The sequence below is a fragment of the Eumetopias jubatus genome, unplaced genomic scaffold, assembly GCF_037043125.1.
Source record: "Eumetopias jubatus isolate StellerSeaLion01/CBP00866 unplaced genomic scaffold, mEumJub1_p1.0 scaffold_13, whole genome shotgun sequence".
NCBI classification, from domain to species: Eukaryota; Metazoa; Chordata; class Mammalia; order Carnivora; family Otariidae; genus Eumetopias; species Eumetopias jubatus.
Genome location: NW_028274819.1, coordinates 11,804,510 through 11,829,067, shown reverse-complemented (window position 1 = coordinate 11,829,067; position 24,558 = coordinate 11,804,510). Strand labels below are relative to the sequence as shown.

Genomic DNA, 24,558 nt, shown 5'->3' with positions numbered 1-24,558 from the left:
AAAACTGCAACAATGTTGTGTCCTTCACTGCATGACTTCTTAATAACACTCAAGGGAGCTTCCTCCCAAAAGAAAAGTCTGGCTACTCGAGTTAGTAGTCACATCCAAAAATAATTCCCCGTGTGAGCTTCTGTCGAGTCTGGGGCTGAGAGACCGGTACTCATGTCAGGGGCACCACAGGGCAGCGTGCTAGGACTGTGGTAGGACCATGCAGAGGCGATTCCTGGAGCTGCCCTTTGCCTCTGACAGGAGGAAAGAAGATCCTGACCCAACCAATCCTCAGATGCATGTCTGCCTTAAAGGAGAATATTCCTTGACAATTAGTGTCTCCTAAGGTCAGCTCTACGTCTAACAGGTAGGGATTCGAGTTTGGGACCTTTAATGAGGTCATTTCATTATGAGGGCTCTTTGGTGTGTGCTCGTGTGTCTGACTGTATGTCTGTGCATATGGGCCCATGCACAGCCAATTTTGAAATATCACTGTGAATTATGGAAGTGTTTTGAATATTAATAATGCTCCTGTATATTCTGTTATGTATATTAAAGCTAGAAACTGTAGTGATGGGACACCTGGGTGGCTCAGTCAGTTGGGTGTCTGCCTTTGGCTCGGGTCATGATCCCAGGGTCCTGGGATCGAGTCCTGAGTCCGGCTCCTTGCTCAGCAGGGAGCCTGCTTCTCCCTCTGCCTGCAGTTCCCCCAGCTTGTGCTCTCTCTCTCTCTGACAAATAAATAAAATCTGTATATATATATATATATATATATATATATATATATATACACACACATATATATATATATATACAATAAAATGTATCTCTTCTTAAAAAAAAAGAAAAGAAACTCTTCCTCATTCTTCATTATGAGGAAGGTGACTTGAAGAGCATACAGGGAAATCAGTTGTAAAGAGACAGGGTGGCAAGGTGTGCTGGACAGTGGGGCTGGGGGTTCCCTCAGGCTGGGGATTCTGTGCCACTCAGTAAGCCTCTATTAAGATGGCTCTACCCAGACATGTTTCTGAAGAAGCACTTTGGGACCTTGAGTTTGTTCTTGCCAAAAACAAAAACCAAAGCCAACGTATAAACGACACTTGTCTGTTTTCTTTCTTCTTTTTTTGTTCCAAACACTCACATCCACACACAGGGGCTCTCTTTCATCCTTCCATTCTCCACGCTTAATGTTCCTAGTTGCACATCCGTTTTGTGCACAAAAGAGCACCGTTTGGGGTATTTCTTGGTGATTTTGTTGACTTGGTCACGCTCGTGACTGTCTGCACAGACCCTCATGCACGTGGGTTTCAAAGTCCATTCTCTCGGCCGCTACGACCCACTGCCCCTGGGAATTCTTGATGTCAGCGATTTTTCTTGCCACCACCAGTCAGCTTATAGTTAAATATCAAGAAACAATCTGAGGTTAATTGGGATTTAACTGTTGGTAGGCACTGGGCAGAACACACAGTCTTGACTAGTCATACGATAATTGAGGCAATATTATTTAAAACTATTCAGCATTAAAACTCCAAATGCCTAGAAATCACCCAGATCAGTGGGTCCACTTAATATTGTTGTGTGCTGTGCAGACCTCGCCTACTTTCAAAAGGACTTAGGGCAGCAAATGCTCCCGTTTCACTGATGAACAGACTGACCCTCCTGGAGTTCACTGCCTTTAAGGATTCCACCGCTGCTCCGTGATTCCACCAAAGCTCCTGTCTTTTCTCTGCACCACATTATTCCCTGCCATAGTTCAAACAAAACAAAACAAAACAAAACAAAATCCTCCGTGCATTCTCTAAAACACTGCATGTGTCTGATCATTTTATTTTTAATATATTTTTAAAAAAAAACCTTTACTCTGAAGAAAATGGCCCTTTTAAAAAAGAAAAGATTTGAAGGCAATGAAATTCTCTTGAGACTTATTGATGGGTCAAGAGATCATTGGCAGAAAGCCTAGAAAATTAGTGTTTGTGGCTTGGGCTTCAAAGGAAAGAGAACAGAAAGTTAGTGAAGGAGCAGTTGCGTTCTGATGAGGAAATGAGAGAGAGAGTAGAGTGAGAGCAGAGAACCCCCATACTGCGCGGCAGGACCTGGCTGGCTTCAGTGTGGACAGAATACGGAGGGAAGAAGTGGTGACAAGGACTGCATTCAGTAAGTGCTTGCAGTGGGGGGAAAGTGAGTTTCGTCTTCATTTGTACAGCGGTGACTGGGCAGACGTTCTGGACGGGGAATGAGCAAGAGGAGAGCCTCCGAGAAGGGAAAGACGGCAAGGGGCCGGTCAGTGTCCCTGAGACTAGTCCTGCTCCGTCTGCTAGCCCACAGTTACAGAAGTCAGGATTCTGACCTCGCACAGAGACAGGGAGAGAGAGGCCAGTCCTTCCAGATGATCACGTTCAAAGGCACAGTTCTCAGGTCCTTGAGAAAAACTGCGTTGCAAGAAATCCACATTCACAGTTGCAAGCCCTTTTTAGTAAATGCTCTGAGAAAGGGAGGTCAGGGGCCTATGTCCCCATGTCAGCTGGAACAGGCAGTAAATGCTCCTGGCAGCTCTGTGCTTTCTCAGGCCTGCGTTTTGATGGGAGGCTGGGGTCATCCTAAGGACGCAGCCCTCTGCTGCCCGAGGCCCTGATAAACGGATCCTGTCTCGGTGCAGAGGTTTGGGCGGAGTCATTATGTGCCAAGAATTCCACAGTTCTCCAAAGGAGACTTTTGGGGGTGGATGGGGGATGTTCCTCATCCTAATTGTAGGGATGGCTTCACAGGTGTATGTATTTGTCAAAAGGCACCAAACTGTGCCCCTTAAATATGTGCAGTTTATTATATGCAAGTTACTCCTTAACAAAGCTGACTTTTTTTTTTTAAGAGGGAGCTGTGTGGAGCACTGGGAGTCATACGCAAACACATCAAAAACTAATGATGTATTGCATGGTGACTAACATAACATAATAAAATTAAATTAAAAAAAAAGAGAGAGAGCAGCAAAGGGCGATTTTATCGTAAGCAGTTGACCAAACCACAAAAGGCAGATGATGGTCACCACCCAAAGCAATACTTATTGTAAATGTTCTCTTTACATTACAACAGGCTGGGAAGCAGGCAGAAAGCACTGAATTAGGATTTACAGAAAATGAAGCTTGGTAATAAAATTTTTTAAAAAACATGTTTCTTACAAAATGTAAATGTTCTAAATTGTTTTATCCTTTGATATATCTGCTTTTTAAAAAATTAATAAATTTTAGTTCTTAGAGCAGTTTAGGCTTACAGAAAAATTACACAGGAAATCCAGAGAGCTCCACACATTCTCTGTCCCCAGCAGTTTCCCCATTATTAACATCTTGCCTTAATGTGTGCTACATTCATTAACAACGGAGGAACCAATATGGATACATTTATTTACTAAAGTCCTTAGTTTGCATTAGGATTCATTCTTGTGGATTTGACAAATGCATAATGCCATGTATCCATGATTAAAAATAAAAATCCCTAAATATCCCCTTTGCTTCACCTACTCATCCCTCCCCACCTGCACACCACAGCCTTTGGCAACCACTAATCTTTCCACTACAGTTTGCCTTTTCCAGAACGTCATATAGTTGGAGTCATACTGTGTGTACCTTTTCAGATGACCTTCTTTCACTTAGCAATATGCATTTATGGTTCCTCTTTGTTCCCATGGCCTCGATAGCTCATTTCTTTTTATAACTGAATAATATTCCATTGTATGGAACATAACTGCTTTTTAAATGCTACATTTGATCATCGTTGCAATTATTTCAAAAAACTATCTTTTATAGGAAAAGCGTAACAACATCTTCCAAATACTGTTGTAGAGAAGACTGGCCCTGCAAAATGTCAGCAGCTGCTATATGAGGGGACCTGTGTCTGTGGGAACTCAGGTTAAAGAATGAAATAAATCCATTCAAACTTCACAACCCTATGACACAAACGTGATTATACCCACTTTTACTGATGATAAACGGAAGCTCAGAGTCACCTATGCACTGAGCCACCTACTCAATTAATAGAGAATCTGTATTCAAATTTAGGTCTACTGGTTCTAAAATCTGTGCTTTTTTGCACAAAACTGAAGCTTTTACGAATAGTGAGGTGAGAGGAAGTGCCGTCCAAATGTAGGTGATGAAGGAGGGAGCCCAAGAAAAAGCCATTTGTCCGGTGGCCGGGCGATAAAGTCTTTGCCAAGAACATTATGTAGAGCAGGGACTGTAGCTATGACTTCCCAAGTCCCAGGGACAAAAGAGAACAAGACACCAAAGGGAAGAAAAACTGAAAACAAAAGCAGCATGTGCTCGAATTGTGTTAGCTACGGCAAACCTGTTTGTCCTAGGGGGAAAGCAAACTGGAAATTGTTTTCCTTGCCTTAATTCAGTGCTGATCATCAAGTACCAGGAAATTTTGCACAGACTATGCCAAACAGATTGTCTACTGTGGAAGGTGATGAGAGAGGACTCTCTAAGCTTCCATGAGACTGTGTTTTATACTTCTCCCCTGTGTGTTTCCCACTTCCTAACAATTAGATACAGGAGTATTCATTGCAAAACAAAACTATTCTCCTCAATTCTCAGACCACCTAGTGGCTTTTCAAGAGGGATGTAGAATATGTAAAATTGTGCAACTGTAAAAAAATTTAATAAGAACTTAATAGCATGCTGATTTTGGTGCTTCAATTAATTACCTCCATTGGAAACCCACTCTTTGGTTTGCTCTGAAAGCACTCAAAAAAACTCCATCTACTGGGGATAACTTACCAAATTGTAGGCATCCCTGATCAAAAGGAAAATAATTGTAAAAATAACCCCCGAGGCATTCCAGTCCTATATCTTACATTCCTTTTGTTTTTAATGAATACCTTCTCTTTCCTATTTTCTCCCCAGGTAGTTGAAGAAGAAAAAACATGATACAATGGAGCAGGGAAATTACACCAGAGTGAAAGAATTTATTTTTCAAGGACTGACCCAGTCCCGAGAGCTGAGCTTGGTCTTATTTGCTTTGTTATTTTTGGTCTACACATCAACTGTGATGGGAAACCTCCTCATCATGGTCACTGTGACCTGTGAGTCCCGCCTTCACAACCCCATGTACTTCCTGCTCCGCAATCTCTCAGTCTTGGACATCTGCTTCTCCTCCATCACTGCTCCCAAGGTCCTCGTGGACCTTCTGTCAAGGACAAAGACCATCTCCTTCAACGGTTGCATCACTCAGATGTTCTTCTTCCACCTTCTTGGTGGGGCAGATATTTTTTCTCTCTCTGTCATGGCCTTTGATCGCTACATGGCCATCTCCAAGCCCCTGCACTACGTGACCATCATGAGTAGGGGGCGATGCACTGCCCTCATTGTGGCCTCCTGGGTGGGGGGCTTTGTTCACTCCATCGTGCAGATTTCCCTGTTGCTGCCCCTCCCCTTCTGTGGGCCCAATGTTGTTGCTGGCTTCTACTGCGATGTCCCCCAGGTCCTCAAACTCGCCTGCACCAACACATTTGCTCTTGAGATCTTAATGATTTCCAACAATGGTTTAATCTCTACACTATGGTTTGTCTTCCTCCTTGTGTCCTACACAGTCATCTTGATGATGCTGAGGTCTCACGCTGGAGAGGGCAGGAGGAAAGCCATCTCCACCTGCACAGCCCACATCACTGTGGTGACTCTGCACTTTGTGCCCTGCATCTATGTCTATGCCCGGCCCTTCACTGCCCTCCCCATGGACAGAGCTGTCTCCATCACCTTCACAGTCATCATCCCTGTCCTGAACCCCATGATCTACACCTTGAGGAACCAGGAGATGAAGTCATCCATGAGGAGACTGAGGAGAAGACTTGGACCTTCTGAAAAAGAACAGATGCTATGAAATCCGGATTGAAAGTCAGAACTGAAAAGTATTTTCTCCCAACACAGTAGAAGACCCCAATCGATAGGCCATCTTGAGACCAAAGTTCTCCCTTTGTCCCTCAATAGCGTCTTCTAATAAGGGTGGCCTCAAATGATCTTCTCTGAAAGGTTTTCTCTTGGTGAGATTGTTGACAACACAGAATCTCAGACCCATAAATTGTCAGCTCTTAATGAGACTCCAAAGATTATGTTGCCCAAACACCTCAGGTGAGCTTCATAGGTGAGGAAATAAGGTCTGAAAGTTTCCTCTCAGGTCTTGAGTTGTGGCTGTTGTTGGCCAACCAGTAATTAGTAAAATGATGTCCAGGGACCAGGAGTCAAGGCTGGAAAGTCCAGCCACCCTCCTTTGTGGAAATCAGTTTCCATTGCCAACCTTGGAGGATCTGGGTTGCATCTTTCTATGGAAGCCTCTGGGTTTCCCTTGCAGAAACTGAGGTAAGTTTCATGCTTTATCAAAGTTTCCTTAGCTAATGAATGACAGAGGCAAGGCTAGATCTGAGGTATGAGCCTCAGCTAAGTGCATGTTTTACTACTCCTGCTGCCTCATACTGGATTTCCTAGGGTCTGAGACAAGCTCATCCATAAACATTTCTCCTTTATTGTAGTATTATGAAAGGTGCTTGCATGTCTTCATCTGACCAAGGAGCAGATACCTTAGGTTTCAGTCCCCTCTGAGAATTTCAGCATCATTTTCCAGCCATTCATTCCCAGGCAGCCTTCCAGAGAAAGGAATCTTGTCCTGTGTGCATTGCTAGAATGTGCCTGACTCAAATCCACAAGAAGCAAAGGCTGAAGAATCAATGACTTTTCATCACCTAGGCCTCCTCTTTAAGAGAATAGAAAACAATATCATATCTGAGTTGGTCTCCTGGCAACCTATTTATTTGTCAAGCAAATAGATGAAATTGGTAGTCAGCTAAAATTTGGATTGCATTTGGATCCCATTCTTATCTCCCATGCAATCTCTGACGGATGTGTGAAGGGAAGTAAAGAGCCATGTACATAGCCTAATTCTGAGAAAAACACAAGCAAGGGAAATCTGCTTCAAAATATAGCCAATCCCAAGCATCTCTATCAGGGCCTAGTGTTCCTCCCCTGGTGCTGGCCCCAAATCCCTACTCTTGGAATATTTCATAAGTTAGACACAGTTCAGAAGGGACAAGTTAGACAGAATGCCACCACTTCAGAAGTTAGATACATCTCTGTATGGCCATAATAATCTGCTGGTGGTGATGGCGGAGATGGGACATCTCTGAGTCTATTCTTAGTGGTACCTCTCTGGGGATTAATTTCAGATGGTTTATTGGATTAGTCAAAGGCACCAAGTGTCCTCCTAGAGTAGAGGAGATATAGAACAGGAAAGCTGCGGTGGGTGGATGTGAGGGATGAGTCCAAGCCCAAGCTGTCGAAGGTAGCCCGAGAGACCCAGGTACGGAAGGATGGAACATATCAGTATGGCAAAGCAAGGCAGACATTATTAGCAAAATTCACATTTGCTTATGCCAGATCCTGGACTCGTGGGTGCTTTACTAAAGTTGGAAGATCTTTTGAAAATCTGCATTTGCTTCTTTGGGGGTGGTTATGACTTCCTGCCTAGAATTAAAATCATTCACCTCACTTTTGACTTCAGCCTCGACTTTTATATCTAATTACTCAGGTATCAAAAACAGCAAGAACAATTCAAACTTCTCTTTCAACCAGAATACAGAATCACATTCTGCCCTAACCAGTATGCTCTTTTGTCAACAGTAATAGATATTTTCATCCTTGTAAATCATTTTTTAAAATTTTTATTATTTAAGTATGTTTGATATACAATGTTATATTAGTTTCAGGTGCACCGCATAGTGATTCCACTATTCTGTACACCACAATAGGTGTACTCACCACCTGTCACCATGTGAAGTTATTACAACATTATTGACTGTACTCCTTACACTGTACTTGTTTTTTTTTTAAACTTTTTATTTATTTATTCATGAGAGACCGAGAGAGAGAGAGAGGCAGAGGGAGAAGCAGGCTCCCAAGGAGCAGGGAGCCTGATGCAGGACTCGATCCCAGGACTCTGGGATCATGACCTGAGCCGAAGGCAGACGCTTAACCATCTGAGCCACCCAGACGCCCGTACACTGTACTTTTCATTTCAGTGACTTATTCATTCTATAACTGGAAGTTTGTAACTCTTAATCCCCTTCACCTGTTTTGCTCACCCTCCTACCCCCACTTACAAATCATTTTTTATTACAAAAAAGTCATGCTTTTCTTAAAAATTAAACTTCCCTTCCTTATACATTTTTTTAGCATTTAGTCTTTACTTTCTAGAGGCAAATAATGAATTGAGGATTCACAAGACAAAAAAATATGTTTATGTGTATGTGTGTCCTTATATACACATATGTGTGCCTACATATAGACTGCTTAGTACAAGGAAAAAACATATAACATGTAGTTCATTTTAAAACACACACACACACACACACACACACACACACACAAGAGACAAATAATTATAGTGTTCAAAAGGCTATGGTACTTTATTATTTTTTTAAGATTTATTGATTTATTTATTTAAATAATTTCTACACCCAACTTGGGACTCGCACTTACAACCCGGAGATCAAGTGTTGCATACTCTTCCAACTGAGCCAGCCAGGCACCCCACGACTATGCTACTTCAGGGGCACCTGGGTGGCTCAGTTGGTTAAGTGTTCAACTCTTGATTTCGGCTCAGGTCATGATCTCAGGATCTTGAGATCAAGCCCCATGTTCGGCTCCACACTGAGCATGGAGTCTGCTTGAGATTCTCTCTTGCCCCCTGCCCCTCCCCCAGCTCGCACTCTCTCTCCAAATAAATAAATAAAATCTTTTTTAAAAAACTATGGTACTTTAGAGACAAGTGGTATACATTAAAATCCATTTCCAAGAAAATAAGTTTCTTCTCCTTCAAGGTGATAAGCATGCCTTGTTTGACAACAATCTTTCAACATATGGATTCTAATACAAGATACTTAAGTTTTTGCTAAACTGTTCAATATCTCCCACATTGGGAAGCTGTATTTCTAAAGAGGCTCCTCTTGAATTAGGACCAGTGTCTATGAAGCAAAATGTTCTGTAATGTTTCCTTACCACTAAAGGGAGCCACTCCCTTTCCGTGATTCTCCCTTTGGCAGACAGAACTTAACTGAGATTTTTATTTCGAGAGACAAAGCCTCAAAACGCTTATCACATGCATTTTCTTTCCCCCAAATTTCAGATCTTTCTTTGAGAAGCAGAAATGACTTTGCTCATGAATTCTTACACAGATCAAGAGGAGCAGTCTGTAGATGTCTCCCAGAGGTGCATCCACTCTAGTCCTCAGGGCTCCACAGATCAGAGTTGGAAACCTCTGCTAGGAGCAGCCTACGTGCTTCGGGGCCAGTGGTTCCCAAACCTCAGTGGGCATAGAATCACCTAGCCATCTAGTTAAATTGCAAAGTCCCAGGCACCATCTCCAGGAGATTCAAGAGTTGTCATTGGATACCAGGAGCCCACACCCACCTCCAGGTGGTCCTGGTGTGAGCGGCCTGTGTTTCACCACACTTTGAGTGCTGTGCTCCAGGTCAGTGTTTTTCACACTGCAGAAACTCTAAGGGGTGTGCTGTCATTAGAAGGTCTGCACACGCATTTTTTGTTGCTGTTGCTAATGAAATTGAATAGTCTTGGGGAGAATAAAAAAAGCACAGAATTCTTTAAATAATAAAAAAGCACTGTTTCCTCAAACCTTTATTTTGGATATGTACTTGAGTATAGTGGTCTTGATGGAAATAAAACATAGATATTAGCACGTGCTTCAGTGAAAAGAGCCTGGAAAGCACTGGGCAGGGACATATTCTCTGGTTGGACTTTGTGAAGCCTCCAAGCCACCACCAGTTCTGATTACCAAATCCTCAGACCCTGATCTGATCCCTTTACTACCCCTGCGCAAAGTCAGCACTCAGGGAACGGGAAGCAGCCACACTACAAGGAGCCATGTTCTGAATCCGAGGGTCCATGGGCCTGTCTGAATAAACCAGGAGATTCCAGCAGGCGGAAAGTCCACGAAAATTGGGGAAGGCGGGGCTCCCAAAGGACCAAGGGCCTTCACATCCTCTTCAGCCCTGTGTGTTGAACAACTGCGTGGCACTGAAAAATCACTTTGTAAAACTATGTGCCTTTGAGAAAGAACCGAAGTCAAAGGCAACACACACCTTGGCTAAAGAAATGAAAACTGGCACCAAACCATTTTAAAGCAGTTATTGTTTACATTCTGTTTAATATACAACTTATCAAGGAGAGGTCAGCCCTGAAGACGAAAAGCTCAGAGGCAAGTTGGTTAAAAAGTGGTACTGAGGAGGGACACCGGAAGTAACTACGAAGGACACTGGACACCTCCCTTCATGGTGACATCTCTTTTCTTCTCCTTTTTCTCTTCTTTCTCTTCCTCCTGCCTTCCTCCATCTTCTTTTCCTTCTCTCTAGGCTCCCACTGTCTCTCTCCCTTCGCTCCCCGACATCTTTTCTTTGTGTCTGGTTTTTTTCTACACTTTCCACCCTGCCTGCGCCACCCTACTCACCCCTGACTCTCAGGATGAGGGGGGATTTGTTGGGGCTCAAGTTACACTGGGCAGCCACTAAGTTGCTGTACAATTCTGACTGGATTGGTCTGTCTCACTTCTCGTTTCCCATGGATAGTCTGAAAAATGATGCAGAGCTTCTGATGCCTTGAACCCATATTCCTTCTCCTTATCCCCCACAAAGTTATTTTTTCTTCTTAAAAATTACCCCCCACACACACCAAAATCGTTTCTTCTGTGCTTTAAACACAGTTGCATAGAGACTTCTTCTGTATCTGGAGGTTTGGTACACCTGTGATTTAGCCTTCTTTTGTCACCCAGTTTCTATTTTCCAACTATCCCCCAAGAAATGGAAAAAGATCACAAAAATTATCCACAAAGTTATCAATTCATATTAATCATACAATTGTTATCAGTCTTGGAGGACCTGGGTGGCTCAGTTGGTTAAGTATCTGCCTTCGGCTCAGGTCATGATCCCAGGGTCCTGGGATTGAGCCCCGCATCGGGCTCCCTGCTCCGCGGGAAGCCTGCTTCTCCCTCTCCCACTCCCCCTGCTTGTGTTCCCTCTCTCGCTGTGTCTCTCTCTGTCAAATAAATAAAATCTAAAAAAAAAAAAAAAAAAACCTGTCATCGATCTCAATCTGAAATCCAGTTTCCACTTCATTCCATCATTCCTCCAACAAGTACTTTTCTATGTGTTTGTTGATTCTGTTTTCATTATTGAGAGCCTGCACTGTGCTATAAACCCAACCTTTTTTGTTCATCGAAGTGTAATTTATATACAGTGATATTCACCATTTTGAGGTGTATAGTTCTATGAGATTTGACTAAGATATAAAGTCATATAACTGCCATTATAATCAAGATATTAAGTGTTTCCATCACCTCAGAAAGCTCCCTCGTGCCACTTGGCACCCACACTGCCCTCTTCCTCCACAGGCAAAACGTCCTCAGCTACGTGAGATCTTGGGCCATCATGTCAAGTCCTGCACAGGCTTCCAGAATGCTATCTCTGATCTGTTTTCTGTGCCTGTAGTTTTCCCTTTTCCAGAATGTTATAAACACACAATCCTATATCATCTAGTCTTTTCTATATGGTTTCTCTCACTCAACAGAACACTTCTGAAACAGATCCATGTTCCTGTGTGCATCAGAGGCTCATTCCTTTCTCTTGCTGATGGTTTTCCAGGGCGTGGCTGTATCACCATCTGCTTACCTGTTCACCAGTCAAGGACATCTCGTTTGGTTCCAGTTTTTGGAGATTATGACTAAAGTTGCTATAAACATTTACACATAGATCTTTGTGTAAACGTATGCCTTCATATCCCTTGGATAAATACCTAGAAGTAGAACTGCTGGTAAAATAAGTGTGTTTACTTTTACAGAAATTTCTAAATTCTTTTCCTAAGTGGCGCTACCATTTGCATTCCCACCAGCAACATTCAGAAATTCTAGTTACTCCTCATCTTTGTCAGCACTTGGTATTGTTAGCATTAAGTATTGTTAGCATTAAGTTTTTGTGTTTTATGTATTCTAACAAGTGTGTAGTGCAATTTTACTGTGCATTTTCCAAATGACTAATAATGTTGAGCATCTTTTTATGCACGTGACTGCCATTTGTATGTAGTCTTTGGTGAAATGTCTACTCAGATCTGTGACCATTTTTGTATTAGGTTGTTTGTTTTCTTATTACTGCATCATAAGAGGTCTTTTTAATAAATTCTGAACACAAGACTCATCAGATAAGCCTTTGGCAAACATTTTTCTCCCAATCTGTAACATGTTTTTTCCTTTAAGAGTATTTTTAGAGAAGTAGAAGGTTTTTTTTTGTTTTTGTTTTTGTTTTTTTACATTTTGATGAAGTTAAATTTATTGTTTATTTTACACTTTTTGAGTCCTATTTAAGAAATTTTTTGTCTAAACAGTAGTCACAAAGGGTTTCTCCTATATCTTCTAGAAAAAAATACCTGATAGTTTCAGGCCTATAATTAAACCCTGTCTTTTTGAAGCTTGAAATACAGTGATTTCTGACAAGACATTCCTCTACAAAGTCAGTACTCTGTTTGAAAACCTTGAAAGACAAACTCCAAAAACACTGAGTTTCCTCTTTGATGGAAAAGTTACAAAAGAAACCGAATTAAATTTAACTCACAAGAAGAGCAAAATTTTAAAACACCACTATTCTAAAGGCCCTTTACTCAGAAATACATTAAATAAAATCAATGGGCATGAATCGTGTGCCTATTACAGACTGGGAACTGGGTGGGGTGGTGGCAAAGACTCTCTTTTGGCCAGACTTTGAGCCAGGCTCCCGGGAGCCCTCTCCTCTTTTCTATGCCTGGACCTGGCCTCCATCCGGTCTTCAGCCCGGTGTTCCCAACAATACTGCAGAGTCAGTTTAACAAGAATCTCCCCACTCTTGGCATCTGATCACCTTTGATCAATATCACACCAAATTCCTCATTCCTTGCTTTTGACATTGGATTACCCCTGGCCTACCTTCACCAGGAATCCTGTGATGTCGGTTTACTGAGAATCCCCTTAACCTTGATGTCTCCACTTAGTAATTTTCCATCCCCCAACGCTGCCCCGTGGCTGTAAGTCTCCAGCTGACTTTACTGTATTCAGAGTTGAGCCCAGTCTCTGTCCCCTATGGCAACAGTCTTGACACCTCTGGCAACGGTCCTGAATAAAGTCTTTCTTATTGTTTTAAATGTCAGAATAATTTTTCCTTTAACAGTACCGGGGGCTGGGGGGAGGGGAAGAGAGAAGAATGAACAAGAGGCCCTGACCTCATGGGCTTTAATGCCCAGAACAGAATGGGGACTGGAAGGGGCTCCCAACTGCACGGATGCCCAGGCTGAAGTCAGGAAAGGAGACAGAAGTGTCTCCAAACCGTCAAGGACAGGGAGTAGCTGCTCTGCAAAGATGATAGTGAGGAGTGGGGAGAAGCGCCAGGAAAGGCACCCCAGGCACCAGGGAAGGGAGGAAATGAGGTGAGGGGTAGGCTGGAGAGGGAGACCACGTCTCAGAGGGTTTGTGGGGGAGAGGGGCAGGGGGATATGCCATTTGCATTTTAGTGAAGTTGCTCTGGTCCCTTGGAGAAGCACAGGACTAGAGACTGGGTTGCCGCCCAGCAGTCCAAGGAGTGGATGAGTGAGACCTGAGCTCAGTGGAGCGGGGGAGAAACGGGTACAGAGAAAAGAGTCTGCCAGCTCTGGTACTGGGTGGATGGAGAGGGAAGAGGAAATGGGGAAAATGCTGGGCCTCTGGCTGGGGTGGGGTGTGGGGAAGAGTAGATGGCTCACCAAGAAGGGAAATACAGGACAACATTGCATGTTCTGTTTTGGACAAGTTATGCCATGGCTGGTGTCCCCCCACCCACAAATTCATCTGGTGGAGTCCTAACCCCCAGGACCTCAGAACATGACCTTATTTGGAGACAGTGTTTTGATAGAGATAATCACATGAACGTGAAGCCATTAGGATGGGCCCTCGTCCAATACAACCGTGCCCCCATGGAAAGGGGAAACTTGGACCCAAGGATGCAGATGGAGGACAGACAACGCGAAGAGGCTGAGGGAGAAGGCTGTCCCCTGTAATGTGAGAAACAAAAGCAGAAGAAAAAGTATTACATCTCCTTAATCCCTAGAGCCCACTGACAGGTCCTTGAAACAGGCAATGACATTCGTCTAGGAACCCAACTGCCTCGATGTTGATACTTTACCAAGGGCAAAAGGCAATCTTAGCCCAACCCCCAGTACCCTGTAAGTCTACTTTAACATATAAAATTTTCTTTGGAAACTGCCTTTAACTCTACCCCCCACCATCCCAGATACATGTTGGCAATCATCCCCCAAGCATATGACCCACCAATATACAGCTGAAGGGTCTCATGACTGCGTTTTTACTAAACAGTAACAAATGATCTTTCCTAACAATAGCAAGCCCCCTCAGGATCCTGGAAACCTTGTTTCCAAAATACCTGGGAGGCTTACACTCTCCCTAAACCCCTCCCAACTTGAAAGTATATAATGTGCCGCTCCTCAGGACCCCAGTGCAGTGCTTCCTGCCCACGGGTCCTGTCCCCGGGCTTTAATAAAACCGCCTTTTTGCACCAAAGACATCTCAAGAACTCTTGGCTGTTGGCTTCGAATCCTAATGTCTTTCCTATATCACCCTGCAAGCCTAGAAGAGAGGCCAGTAAATGCAGAGCTGATGTTCTTAGCACTTAGTATTTTCTAAAAATGTCCCTATGAGAAAACCATATTGTTCTACCTAAACTTACCAGACTTATCTGCCAAATTAGTAATAATAATCACGATGATAGATGACATTTGCTAAGTGTTTGCTACGTGCATTTCATTGAAATGCTTTACATACAGTAATTTACTAAATCCTCTCCAGAATCTTAAGCTGAGCTTGATCCGCATTTTACAGAGGAGGAAACCCTGGCACAGAACAGTTAAGCAACTAACCCAATGTCACACAGCACAGACAGGTTATGTCCTGTGCCACGGTCACACAAACAAGAGAGACAGAACCAGGATTGAACCCACAGTTTGGATCTGGAGTCTACAGGCTGAACTTCTATAGTCTGCCACACTACCTAAAGCTATGCTCCTAGTGAGAAGGGAATGAACCCAGCCTCTGAGACACAGAAAAGCAGAAGGAAGGTAGTTTGATGAGCCAAAGTAGTACCAGAGAGGAAGCCTACATCAGCAGAGCTTCTAGAAAGTTCTAAGGAAAGGATATTAAGGAACTTGAAGCTAGAGACCATGTAACTGGCAGGACCAGTTTGAGTTTTGGAATAAATGTGATTTTACCAAGTTGACTGATTTACACATCCCAATCCTCCAGAGTGCTTTATAAAATCCCTCTACAGGGGTCTATTGTTCTATCTCATGGCTTACCCAGTGCCGTAGTCCGTTCAGGCTGATGTAACAAAAATACCACAGACTGGGTGGCGTATAAGCAGCAGAAATCTATCTCACAGTTTTGGAGGCTGGGAAGTCCAAGGTCAAGGCACTAGCCAATTTGGTCTGATGAAAACACCACGTCCTGGTTCACAGATCACTGTCTTCTTGCTGTCCTAAATGGCAGAGGGGATGAGGGAACTTTCTCTTAAAGGGGCACTAATCCCACTGATGAGGGTTTTATCCTCATTAAGACCTTCCAACCCCTGCCCAACACCAACACATTGAGGATTCGCTTTCAACATATGTGTTTTGGGGGGCTCACAAACATTCAGACCATAGCACCCACTTATAGAGATCTCAAAAGGACCAAAGATGTAACAAATAAATTTTAAGTAAATAATAATCTGGAGAAAATATAGCATCATTTTTGGAACTTAATCTCAGAATGGGGAAGCATTTTCTAGGAAAGAAATTTTAAAGCTACCTCTCAAAAATAAATAAACAAAAGGATAATGAATTTGACTACATTAAAAGTTTTAAATTTCTGCATAGCAAAAACTATCAAAAGTAAAATTAAGAGGCAAACGGTAAGTCTGGGAAATACATTTGCAAAACATATCTAAATCTATATTTATAAAAACACCTAAAAATCAATAAGAAAACATTACCAATATCATAGAAATTTGGACAAAAGGATTGAACAGATAGTAGTTTGAAAGGAAGGGAGGGAGGGAAAAAGGAAGCTAGGGAGGAAAGAGAATGTTTTTTAAGCATATGAAAAAATAGTCAACCTTCCCCTGATAAAACACATATAAATTAAAACATTTTCCCCTTTCAAAAGGCAAAGAAACCAGAAAACCTATCAATATTTTTTGAGAGAGACAGAAGTGAAGGAAGCACTCTCATGTTGGTGAGAGCATAATATTGTCCAAGCTCTTTAGAGGTGAAATTAGCAACATTCATAGAAATATAGCATATATATGCCCAGCAATTCCTTTTCTAAGGCACAAAGGCAATACCCTGCCTGCCTAGGTTGAATACCTTATTCTGTCCCTGACCAGCGTGACCCTGTGCGATCACTTACCCTCCCTATGCTTCTTCCGCGTCTCCTAAATGGGTTAGACAATAATACAATAATCGTGACTGTTACCTAAGTCAACTGAGACTCCTGCCTAGCCACATGGGAAAGACCTAGTCAAGATTTTGCTATTATTATTCTTTATGTTGATCCTCCCCAAAACCAATGAGCAAGGAAATCCACAACCGGCATTGTCTGTAAGACGGAATACAATGTAATTGTTCATCAAATGTCACAGACTAAACACTTGTGATACATCCAGACAAGGGAATCGAAAGGATGACCAGACTTATGTATGACACAGAACGGTTTCCAGAATATTGTTGCGGTGAGGGGAACAGTACCTATGGTATGCTATCTTTTGTACAAAAGTCTTAAGTGGCTAAAAAAGGAAAGGCACATCTATACTGGAGAATGCAAAGACTATCCCTGAAGGGTCACAAAAGAAACTTCTAGCAGTTGAAAGATGGGAGGTGTCGAAGAGAAAGCTGAACACGAGTTAAAAAGGAGAGCATAGATTTTAATCAGTAATACACTATTGCAAGAGTGAAGTATTCAGCGTGAACTGCACTCAACTTCGATTTGTACGGAGTGGCTGGGCATTTTAAAGCAGAATGAAGGTACAGGGAAGGGTGTTATCGGAGCTCAGTAGAGTCAGGGAAGGGAAAATTACAAAAAATCTGGAAAAGGTGGAGTTGGTCCCCATAAACCCCATGTGGTTCTTAACTCTAACGGAAGTTTGACTCCTTACCTTCCCACAGAGGTTGGGAGACAGGAGCCCTGTGTTCAGGTGTTGGCTGAAACCAACAGTAAATTGGGCAGCCGTCAGTTTTCTCAGCCAGCACTTCAGATGGACCTAGGGTCACCTTGGGGATGCCTACAAACCCTGTTAGTGCTGCTGTTTGTTCAAGTCCTCATGGCGAGGGTGACAGGCCTCGTTGAGAGGAGGGCTCAGAGGAGCCCAGGTCGTTTGGTTAAGGAGAAAAGCTTTGTCAGAGGGGGGTATTACTGTAAGACATGTGGGGCTCTCTGAATTGTCTAACAAGTGCATATAATTTTTCAAGAAGATTTTTAATTTCAATAAATAATGAGGTCAGTGGAGTTGGAGTAATCAACAAGGGAGGGAGGTGACCCTCCGAATAGCCTCCCTTTCCCCCGCACTGAGTGGTGGCAGCAACTTTTAAAGATGACCCGAGCAGGGTTTAGGAAGGAGCAGGTGAGCCTAGACGCCCGCGCAGGGACTGGGAGGGGACCGCGGGACTGTCGGGAAGGCGCAGGCGCAGAGGCGCGCTGTGACCGGCGCGGGGTTGACCGGCTGCACCTCCCCAGAGGCGCCACACGAGGGCAGCCTCAGCGGCGGATCTGTGCGGGCGCCTACCGCGCTGGAGCCGACGCGGCCGAGCGCAGCGCCGAGCCCCGGGCGGAACCGTAGCGTCTCTCGCTTCCCCGAGTAAAATTCAAGATCTGGCTGGCGAAGGGAAACCTGAAAATAGCCCTAAAAGGCATAATTACAGCACTGTGGTTCCACTGGGGCTCGAACCCAGGACCTTCTGCGCGTAAAGCAGACGTGCTAACCGCTACACTATGGAACCGCGCACTCCAGTGACACTCCAGGGTGGAAGAACTGCACACAAAGACCTTTTTCTTTCCAACGTGGACGGAGACTGGGAGTTGATGCCCGGCTATCGCTTACGGGGGGAAACTTTCAGAGCGATCTCAGACTTGCCGGCACAGCTCCCACCCACGCTTCTCCTTGGCCACACGGGCTCCACCGCATCTCCGAGAGGGAAGGCGGGCTTGGCCCGGAGCCAGTGTCCCGGGACAGGCGCCGTGCCTGCCTTGATGTAAGCGGCGCGGAGGGGCCGCAAGTGCCTGGCTCTGTGGCGCAATGGATAGCGCATTGGACTTCTAGACAGATGGAGGCATTCAAAGGTTGTGGGTTCGAGTCCCACCAGAGTCGCTTTCCTTTTGGTGTAAGGAAAAGAAAGAAGTAAAAGGAAAACAAAAACAAAACACCTTAACCCATTTAAAATTCCGCATCCCCCTGCCCTGCTGTGGAAAGGAAAGAAATTCATCCCAGCTCTCTGTTGGGTCCTCTCGTGCCAAGGTGGTAGGAGTCCCGCCATCTGAGTCTTCCCAGTCGCTTTCAGGGGGCCCCAGAGTCTCTGGTGAGTGGAGGTGGAGAAATTAGCATGATGTGATATGTTACTGGGATTTTTTTCCTCCCCGATATTGTTCTTTGACATCGGCGATAAAATTTTTTTATTGTTTTGAAACTATAGCGGCTCTGTATTGGTCAAGTTGCGGAAAAGTAAAGGTGGTTTTGAAGGGTACCAGAATGGCCGAGTGGTTAAGGCGTTGGACTTAAGATCCAATGGATTTATATCCTCGTGGGTTCGAACCCCACTTCTGGTAAAGGTTTCCCTGCTTTTCCAAAAGAGAGTCATGCTCTCTGAATTTACTGAGGGTTTAAAGATGATGAACAGTTAGGGCTCTCCGCGTGTTTTGCAATCATAGGCTCAGACAGTATGATGGATGGTTACATGGCAATGATGTCTTAATCTGAGTGTTGATATTTTCGCCAGATACAGAACGTATAGCAACAAACTCAAAATTGATGGTTTGGAAAATGAAATAAAAGATCTGTATAAAACGATACTACCTTGTGCAGTAAAAACCTTCAACATTTTAAAATAGTCAACAGTTATTTCTTAAGATCCTGCTATGTGCCAAATACTGTTCTAAACGCTGGGGTTGTGGGAATGCAAATTTTTTTTTAAGTAAAAGTAAACAAAAATAAGGACAACAAAAAAGACAAGGTCCTCACCAACAAGATTACTGTCCAGCAGCACTTACATCACAGAGTGATGGGAAGAGATGGTTTATAAATAAGCAAATAAACAGAATTTCTGATGACAATAAGCACTATAAAATAAATACAATGGGGTGGCACAATAGGGTGGCAAAGAACTTTTTCAGGGCAAAATTATTCCATCTGTGGAAATCATGCACCTTGACATGAATGTTCTCCTCCTCTCTCTACCAAACAAAAACTCCCAAGAACCAATTCTGCTCTCCGAACCTTCCCTAAAAGCTTTTCCTGATCCATGGCCCTCATTCATTCCACAGCAGTTTTTGAGAACTTGATCTGTGCCAGCCACGGGCCAGGCACTGGGGACAATACAGGGACCACCTGCCTCACAGTAGAAACATTCTAGGAGGAAAGATAGACCCATTATACAGGTGTTGAAGGTACACTGTGACAGGCAGAATTCTTTCCAAGTCTGCAGGGGCCCCGTCACCCTTCATAGCTCAGTTCAGGCTTCACCACCCCCCTGGAAGACTTTACTGCCTCTTACTTCTGGTGTCGGCAGGGTAACGCTGCAAAAGCCAGTTTCCCACCGTCAAGGCGATTGATTGGGTGCTTCTGGTAGCGTGTCTTGTCGCCGCACTGAGGACCAGGACTGGGTCTTTGCAGCCTAAGTTTGCTTAAAGGCTGGAGAGCGGCAGGCCCTCGATGAACGCCTGTGGAATAGATTATTGGAAACCTAATCAATTATTCATAACTTGCCACCCACAAGACGCTCCGGGGCTCTGCAAAGACCAGCACTGGAATTAAAAATGCCGCTGCTCACCCAGAAGCACGCCCAGAGGTCCTAACTCTGGAGAATTCTTCTGGGGATGTTCCCTTTAGGATGCTAGCACTTGATGGGGGGGAGGGGCGGGGGAGGGTGTTCCTGCCTGGATACGAGGCAGGTGAGGCAGGCGGATATTTTCTTTTTATTGTCTATCTCTGGTGGGAGAAAAAAGATTCCATTCTGCCAAACACCCACTGGATCTTGATTTTGCAGTTTCACCTCCCAGGCAATCAGTAAAAGGACTCGGGATGTTAATTCAATAGGAAAAGAACGCGGCCACGTGGCCTATTTTACTGCGGATAGGACAAGAAAAGAGACTCTTTCGTGAGCCCGAATAGCTCAGTCGGTAGAGCATCAGACTTTTAATCTGAGGGTCCAGGGTTCAAGTCCCTGTTCGGGCGGAGGTTATTTTAAATTCCAAAACCAAATTTGAGACTGTGTTCACACCACTCATGATGAGCAGGTTGGGGGTTAAGCAAAGCACACCTGGGTTCCGCGCTGGGTGGGGAGAGATTACCACCCAGGCCTGACCCTACCCACAGTGGACTTCGTGCATGCGCCAAGTGCCTAATAAGGAGTCTTCCAAGCTCAGACCTTTCTCTTGGAATGTTACTTTGCCCTAGGATGTTTTTTTCCTTGAAACTTACTTTTATATCCGGAACGTCAGGAGACCCATAACCAAGAAAACCGCACCCCCGTCGTCAGTCCTGACAGTAATGCTCCCGGCGGTAACTGCGCAGCGTTTGGCACTAACCAATCGTTCACGCCCCGTCTATTAAAGGAGCGGTGAGAAAACAGGTTCCAAGGACTCTTTCAGATAGAGACACGTGCTTATGAGTCACATCTCCGCTGGGAACCATCCTTCACCAGATTTCTGACCCGCCGGCGGGGCCCTGGTTTTCGGGTCTGGCTGTATAGACAAACGTTCTTAAGGCTGTCGGCACGTCTGTCACCCACAAGAAAAACTTGCCAGCCCTACGAGCTGACGGCACTGGGAACAAACACTAAGGAGCTTAGTGCGCGGTCTTAGACCGGGTGAGGGGCTCTCCACCCCTCGGGTCTTGGCGACGACACCCAACCCCGCAGTACCCTCCACGTGGTGAACGAAAGCACCTTCGCCTTCCCGGGGCGCGCGCTGAGATCCGCACGGCCGGTGCGCACGCGCGGAGGAGGGCACAGGCGCTGAGAGACCCGCACTGCCGCTGCGCACGCGCGGGAGAGGGTATACACGCTGAGAGACACGCACCCATCCATCCACCCAAGCCTCTGCGCAGGCGCGGGAGGTGGGCACGCGCACTAAGAGAGCCGCAGGGCCGCTCTGCGGGCGCCGCCGGGGCCACGGGAGAGACTACTCAACTGAGCAGGCCCTCGTTCTGTCCTGGGGTGTGTCAGCAAAAACCCTGCCGAAACCCGGGATCGAACCAGGGACCTTTAGATCTTCAGTCTAACGCTCTCCCAACTGAGCTATTTCGGCGAAGACAAGAGCCCTCGCTACCCTGTTAGGGGGAATTTTAAAAAAGAAAGCGGGGCGGGGGGGAGGAATACCTTTCTCTTATCTTCGCCTTTTCAGTTGCTAATTTCGCTTTCTAAATTGTACTCTTTATAGCTCTGAGGTTTTGAAAGCAAGTGAATGAGAACTAATTCCTGTCCTGTGAGGAAAAGTTAGCGTTCTTATCCTAATGTTACAGGGTTCTTGTCTCACAGAATCGAAGAATGAATCTTGGGGACACAAAACGGTGAAGTGAAGTGAAAGTTTATTAAGTGAAGGTGAGAGCAGAAAGGAAAGAAAAAGCTCTCTTGAGTGAGGGGGTCCCGAATGGGTTGTCACTGCGGGCTTTTGGTGGCAGTCTTTTACTGAGAGCGGACCGGGAAGCTTGTGGCCTCGAGATGCTTGTGCTGTCTTGGTTTGAGCAAGGGCTATTGATAACCCCCTTAATGACTTAGTTCTTTGAGGTTTGGTCATTTTCTGTGATTACACTGTAGCCGCCAAAGAAAAGCACTCCCTAACATCCGGGGCCAGGTGGTCTGGTCTATCCCCTTATCTCTTGTTCACTCTGGCTTTGCGCTTAACTTAGATCGGCCGGGAATAGTTTCAGAGCCTAGTCAGGGGCCCCCTACCTCTCCCTGCCTATACCTTAACCCTTTCCTTACTCGCTAATGCTTTCTCTACCTCTCCACAGGGCCCTCCCTGGTAAGAGTAAAGACGGCCACTTATTAAGTGCCTACTGTGTGCCCAGCACATGACCTACACGGTCTCATTCAATCCCCATCCACCTCACCCCTACCATGAGGTTGATAATATGATATATTCCTAAATGAAATAACTGATTCACCTCAAATCATCCAGAACTGAACCAGAGCTGTCCAGCTCCGAAGCCCAAAAGGTCTTGGTCAAGACCGACATAGGGTTTTTGTCTTTGTTTTAGATTTTTATTTATTTGTCAGAGAGAGAGCGCACACACACACAAGCAGGGGGAGTGGCAGGCAGAGGAAGAAGCAGACTCCCCGCTGAGCAGGGAGCCCAATGCAAGGACTTGATCCCAGGACCCCGGGACCATGACCCGAGTGGAAGGCAGTCGCTTAACCGACCAAGCCACTCAGGCATCCCAGGGTTTTTTGTTTTTTGTTTTTTGGTGTTGTTGTTGTTTTATTTTTTCTCACTTTTCCCCCTTCGGTGAAAGACGGAGTGACCTTGAGGTGAGAAGGGAGGAAGGAACTAGGAGACCTCAATGCTCTCCACCCCTGTCCTCTCCTTGTCCCAGCTCGCTCTGTTCTTGTTCAGTTAGGAAATGAGTGGAGCAAAGACACTTCACTTTTCAAGGTTGCCAAAAGTGCACTTGATCACGTTCCAAAGCACTCCCTCAGAGAGAAGAAAAATTGCCATAGCTCCTCACCTTGTTTCTCTCCCTGAGATTCCATCTGAGCCCCTTGATTCACTTTCTTCAAGAAAGAAGACTGACTGGCCCAACCAGTGCACTCTGCTCTTACTTGGATCAGTGACCATTGCTGTCCCTTCAGCACATACCAACCAACACAAATCACACGAATATGGATTGGATTATGATCTTGAGCATATTGGGAGTATGTTTCTTTGGAATGGTTCCTTACCTGTTTTGATAGGTATCTTTTGTTTCCTCCCTAGATTGAAAATAATAACAATATTGAATATTGAATAATAATGATAATAGCTACAGTGTATTAAATGTTTACCTTGGGGCAAAACTCTACTAAGCACTGTGCATGCCTTGTTACCTCATTTAATTACAAGTTCATAAGTTGGATGCCATGGCTGATTCTCTTTCTCCTGATGAGGAAGCTGCACTTTGGAGACTGGGAGGTAATTGTGGGTCTGTATAGGCCTGTGTAGGCTCTGGGTAAGGCACTCCAGTGTGGAGGGTGAAGGCCCAGCCTCCCTCTTGAGTGCTTCCTCCATCCTGGCTCTGTCCCACTAATCAGGACTCCCTGGGTACCACCATCCATCAGCGAAGAGGGCAGCTGACTCAATCAACCTACACCTCCACCCTGCTAAGGAGATCAAGATAGACCCTTCTTTGTTGCCTGGCAGAAGCAAGGTAGACTCAATCTTTATCAAAGCAAGGATGCACCTTCCCTCTACCTCCCAAGGAAATTAGTTTTAGTCTTAGTGAACCCATGCCTAAGCTTCTGTGTCCAGATCCCAACTTCCTCAATACCTTTCAGAAGCTAACTCCTTCCCTTGTTAGTTTGAGGCCAGGGCCAGCTGACTTTTTTTGTTTTTCCAACACCAGGACTTGTCCCATTCCAGCCCCTTGAAGTCTTTCCAATACGCACTGGATTCCTCCCATAGCAGAAGCTGCCATCTCCACCCCAACACTTCCCTGTGTTCAGGCTCACACTTTGCGGGGGGCAGGGTAGAGAGAAGACTTCGTTTAGAGAGGGGACTGCTCTATTTGGTACATGGGTTTCTAGATGGTTGTCTCTCCCTTTTCAGAGTGCAGAAATATTCTCTAGAAGGATAGGAAGGTGGCGTGTAGGTGCAGGATCCATGCCATAGTCACAGGCACCTAGCGGGAGGGAACCCCAGAGAGAGCGCCGGCGAAGAGGGCCCCAGGACAACGATGGGGAGCGGTTCCCCCGGGGAGTCCCAGGGACGTCCTGGAAGGCATCTATTCCCTCTTCCTGTGAATACAGCAGTCAGTAGTCCGGACCCGGAAGCCTGGCGGGTGGGTGCAGAATAAAACAGCCTATTTAATTCCCTCCAGCAGTGCACGGCAAGTTCTCCAGGGGCTTTTGCACAAAGGTTCGCTGTGTCAGTCAGCGCTGGAGGCCCGGCTTTTCAGGTAAGGGTCTGGACTCGTAGCCTACAGGCCCCAGGATTTTACTCCCTTCTCTGAAGGCAACCCGGATTACGAAAGTTTGTTCTTATTTTTAAATTATTAGGAAAAAGGGAAAGCGT

General features: G+C 45.0%; 1 protein-coding gene and 5 non-coding genes across 6 annotated transcripts; 4 read left to right on the top strand and 2 right to left on the bottom strand.

The window, feature by feature from the left end:
- Nucleotides 1-4,911: 4,911 nt before the first annotated feature.
- LOC114215238 (olfactory receptor 4D9-like) lies at nucleotides 4,912-5,856 on the top strand. The gene has a single exon (XM_028111121.1). The coding sequence runs from the start codon at nucleotides 4,912-4,914 to the stop codon at nucleotides 5,854-5,856; it is 945 nt and encodes a 314-aa protein (XP_027966922.1).
- Nucleotides 5,857-18,004: 12,148 nt separating this feature from the next.
- TRNAV-UAC (transfer RNA valine (anticodon UAC)) lies at nucleotides 18,005-18,077 on the bottom strand. Its single transcript has one exon. It is a non-coding gene; the product is annotated as a tRNA-Val (tRNA).
- Nucleotides 18,078-18,359: 282 nt separating this feature from the next.
- TRNAR-UCU (transfer RNA arginine (anticodon UCU)) lies at nucleotides 18,360-18,445 on the top strand. The gene is given in 2 exon segments: nucleotides 18,360-18,396; nucleotides 18,410-18,445. It is a non-coding gene; the product is annotated as a tRNA-Arg (tRNA).
- A 372-nt stretch (nucleotides 18,446-18,817) lies between these two features.
- TRNAL-UAA (transfer RNA leucine (anticodon UAA)) lies at nucleotides 18,818-18,900 on the top strand. The gene has a single exon. It is a non-coding gene; the product is annotated as a tRNA-Leu (tRNA).
- Nucleotides 18,901-20,451: 1,551 nt separating this feature from the next.
- On the top strand, nucleotides 20,452-20,524 carry TRNAK-UUU (transfer RNA lysine (anticodon UUU)). The gene has a single exon. It is a non-coding gene; the product is annotated as a tRNA-Lys (tRNA).
- A 1,000-nt stretch (nucleotides 20,525-21,524) lies between these two features.
- TRNAF-GAA (transfer RNA phenylalanine (anticodon GAA)) lies at nucleotides 21,525-21,597 on the bottom strand. The gene has a single exon. It is a non-coding gene; the product is annotated as a tRNA-Phe (tRNA).
- Nucleotides 21,598-24,558: the final 2,961 nt, after the last annotated feature.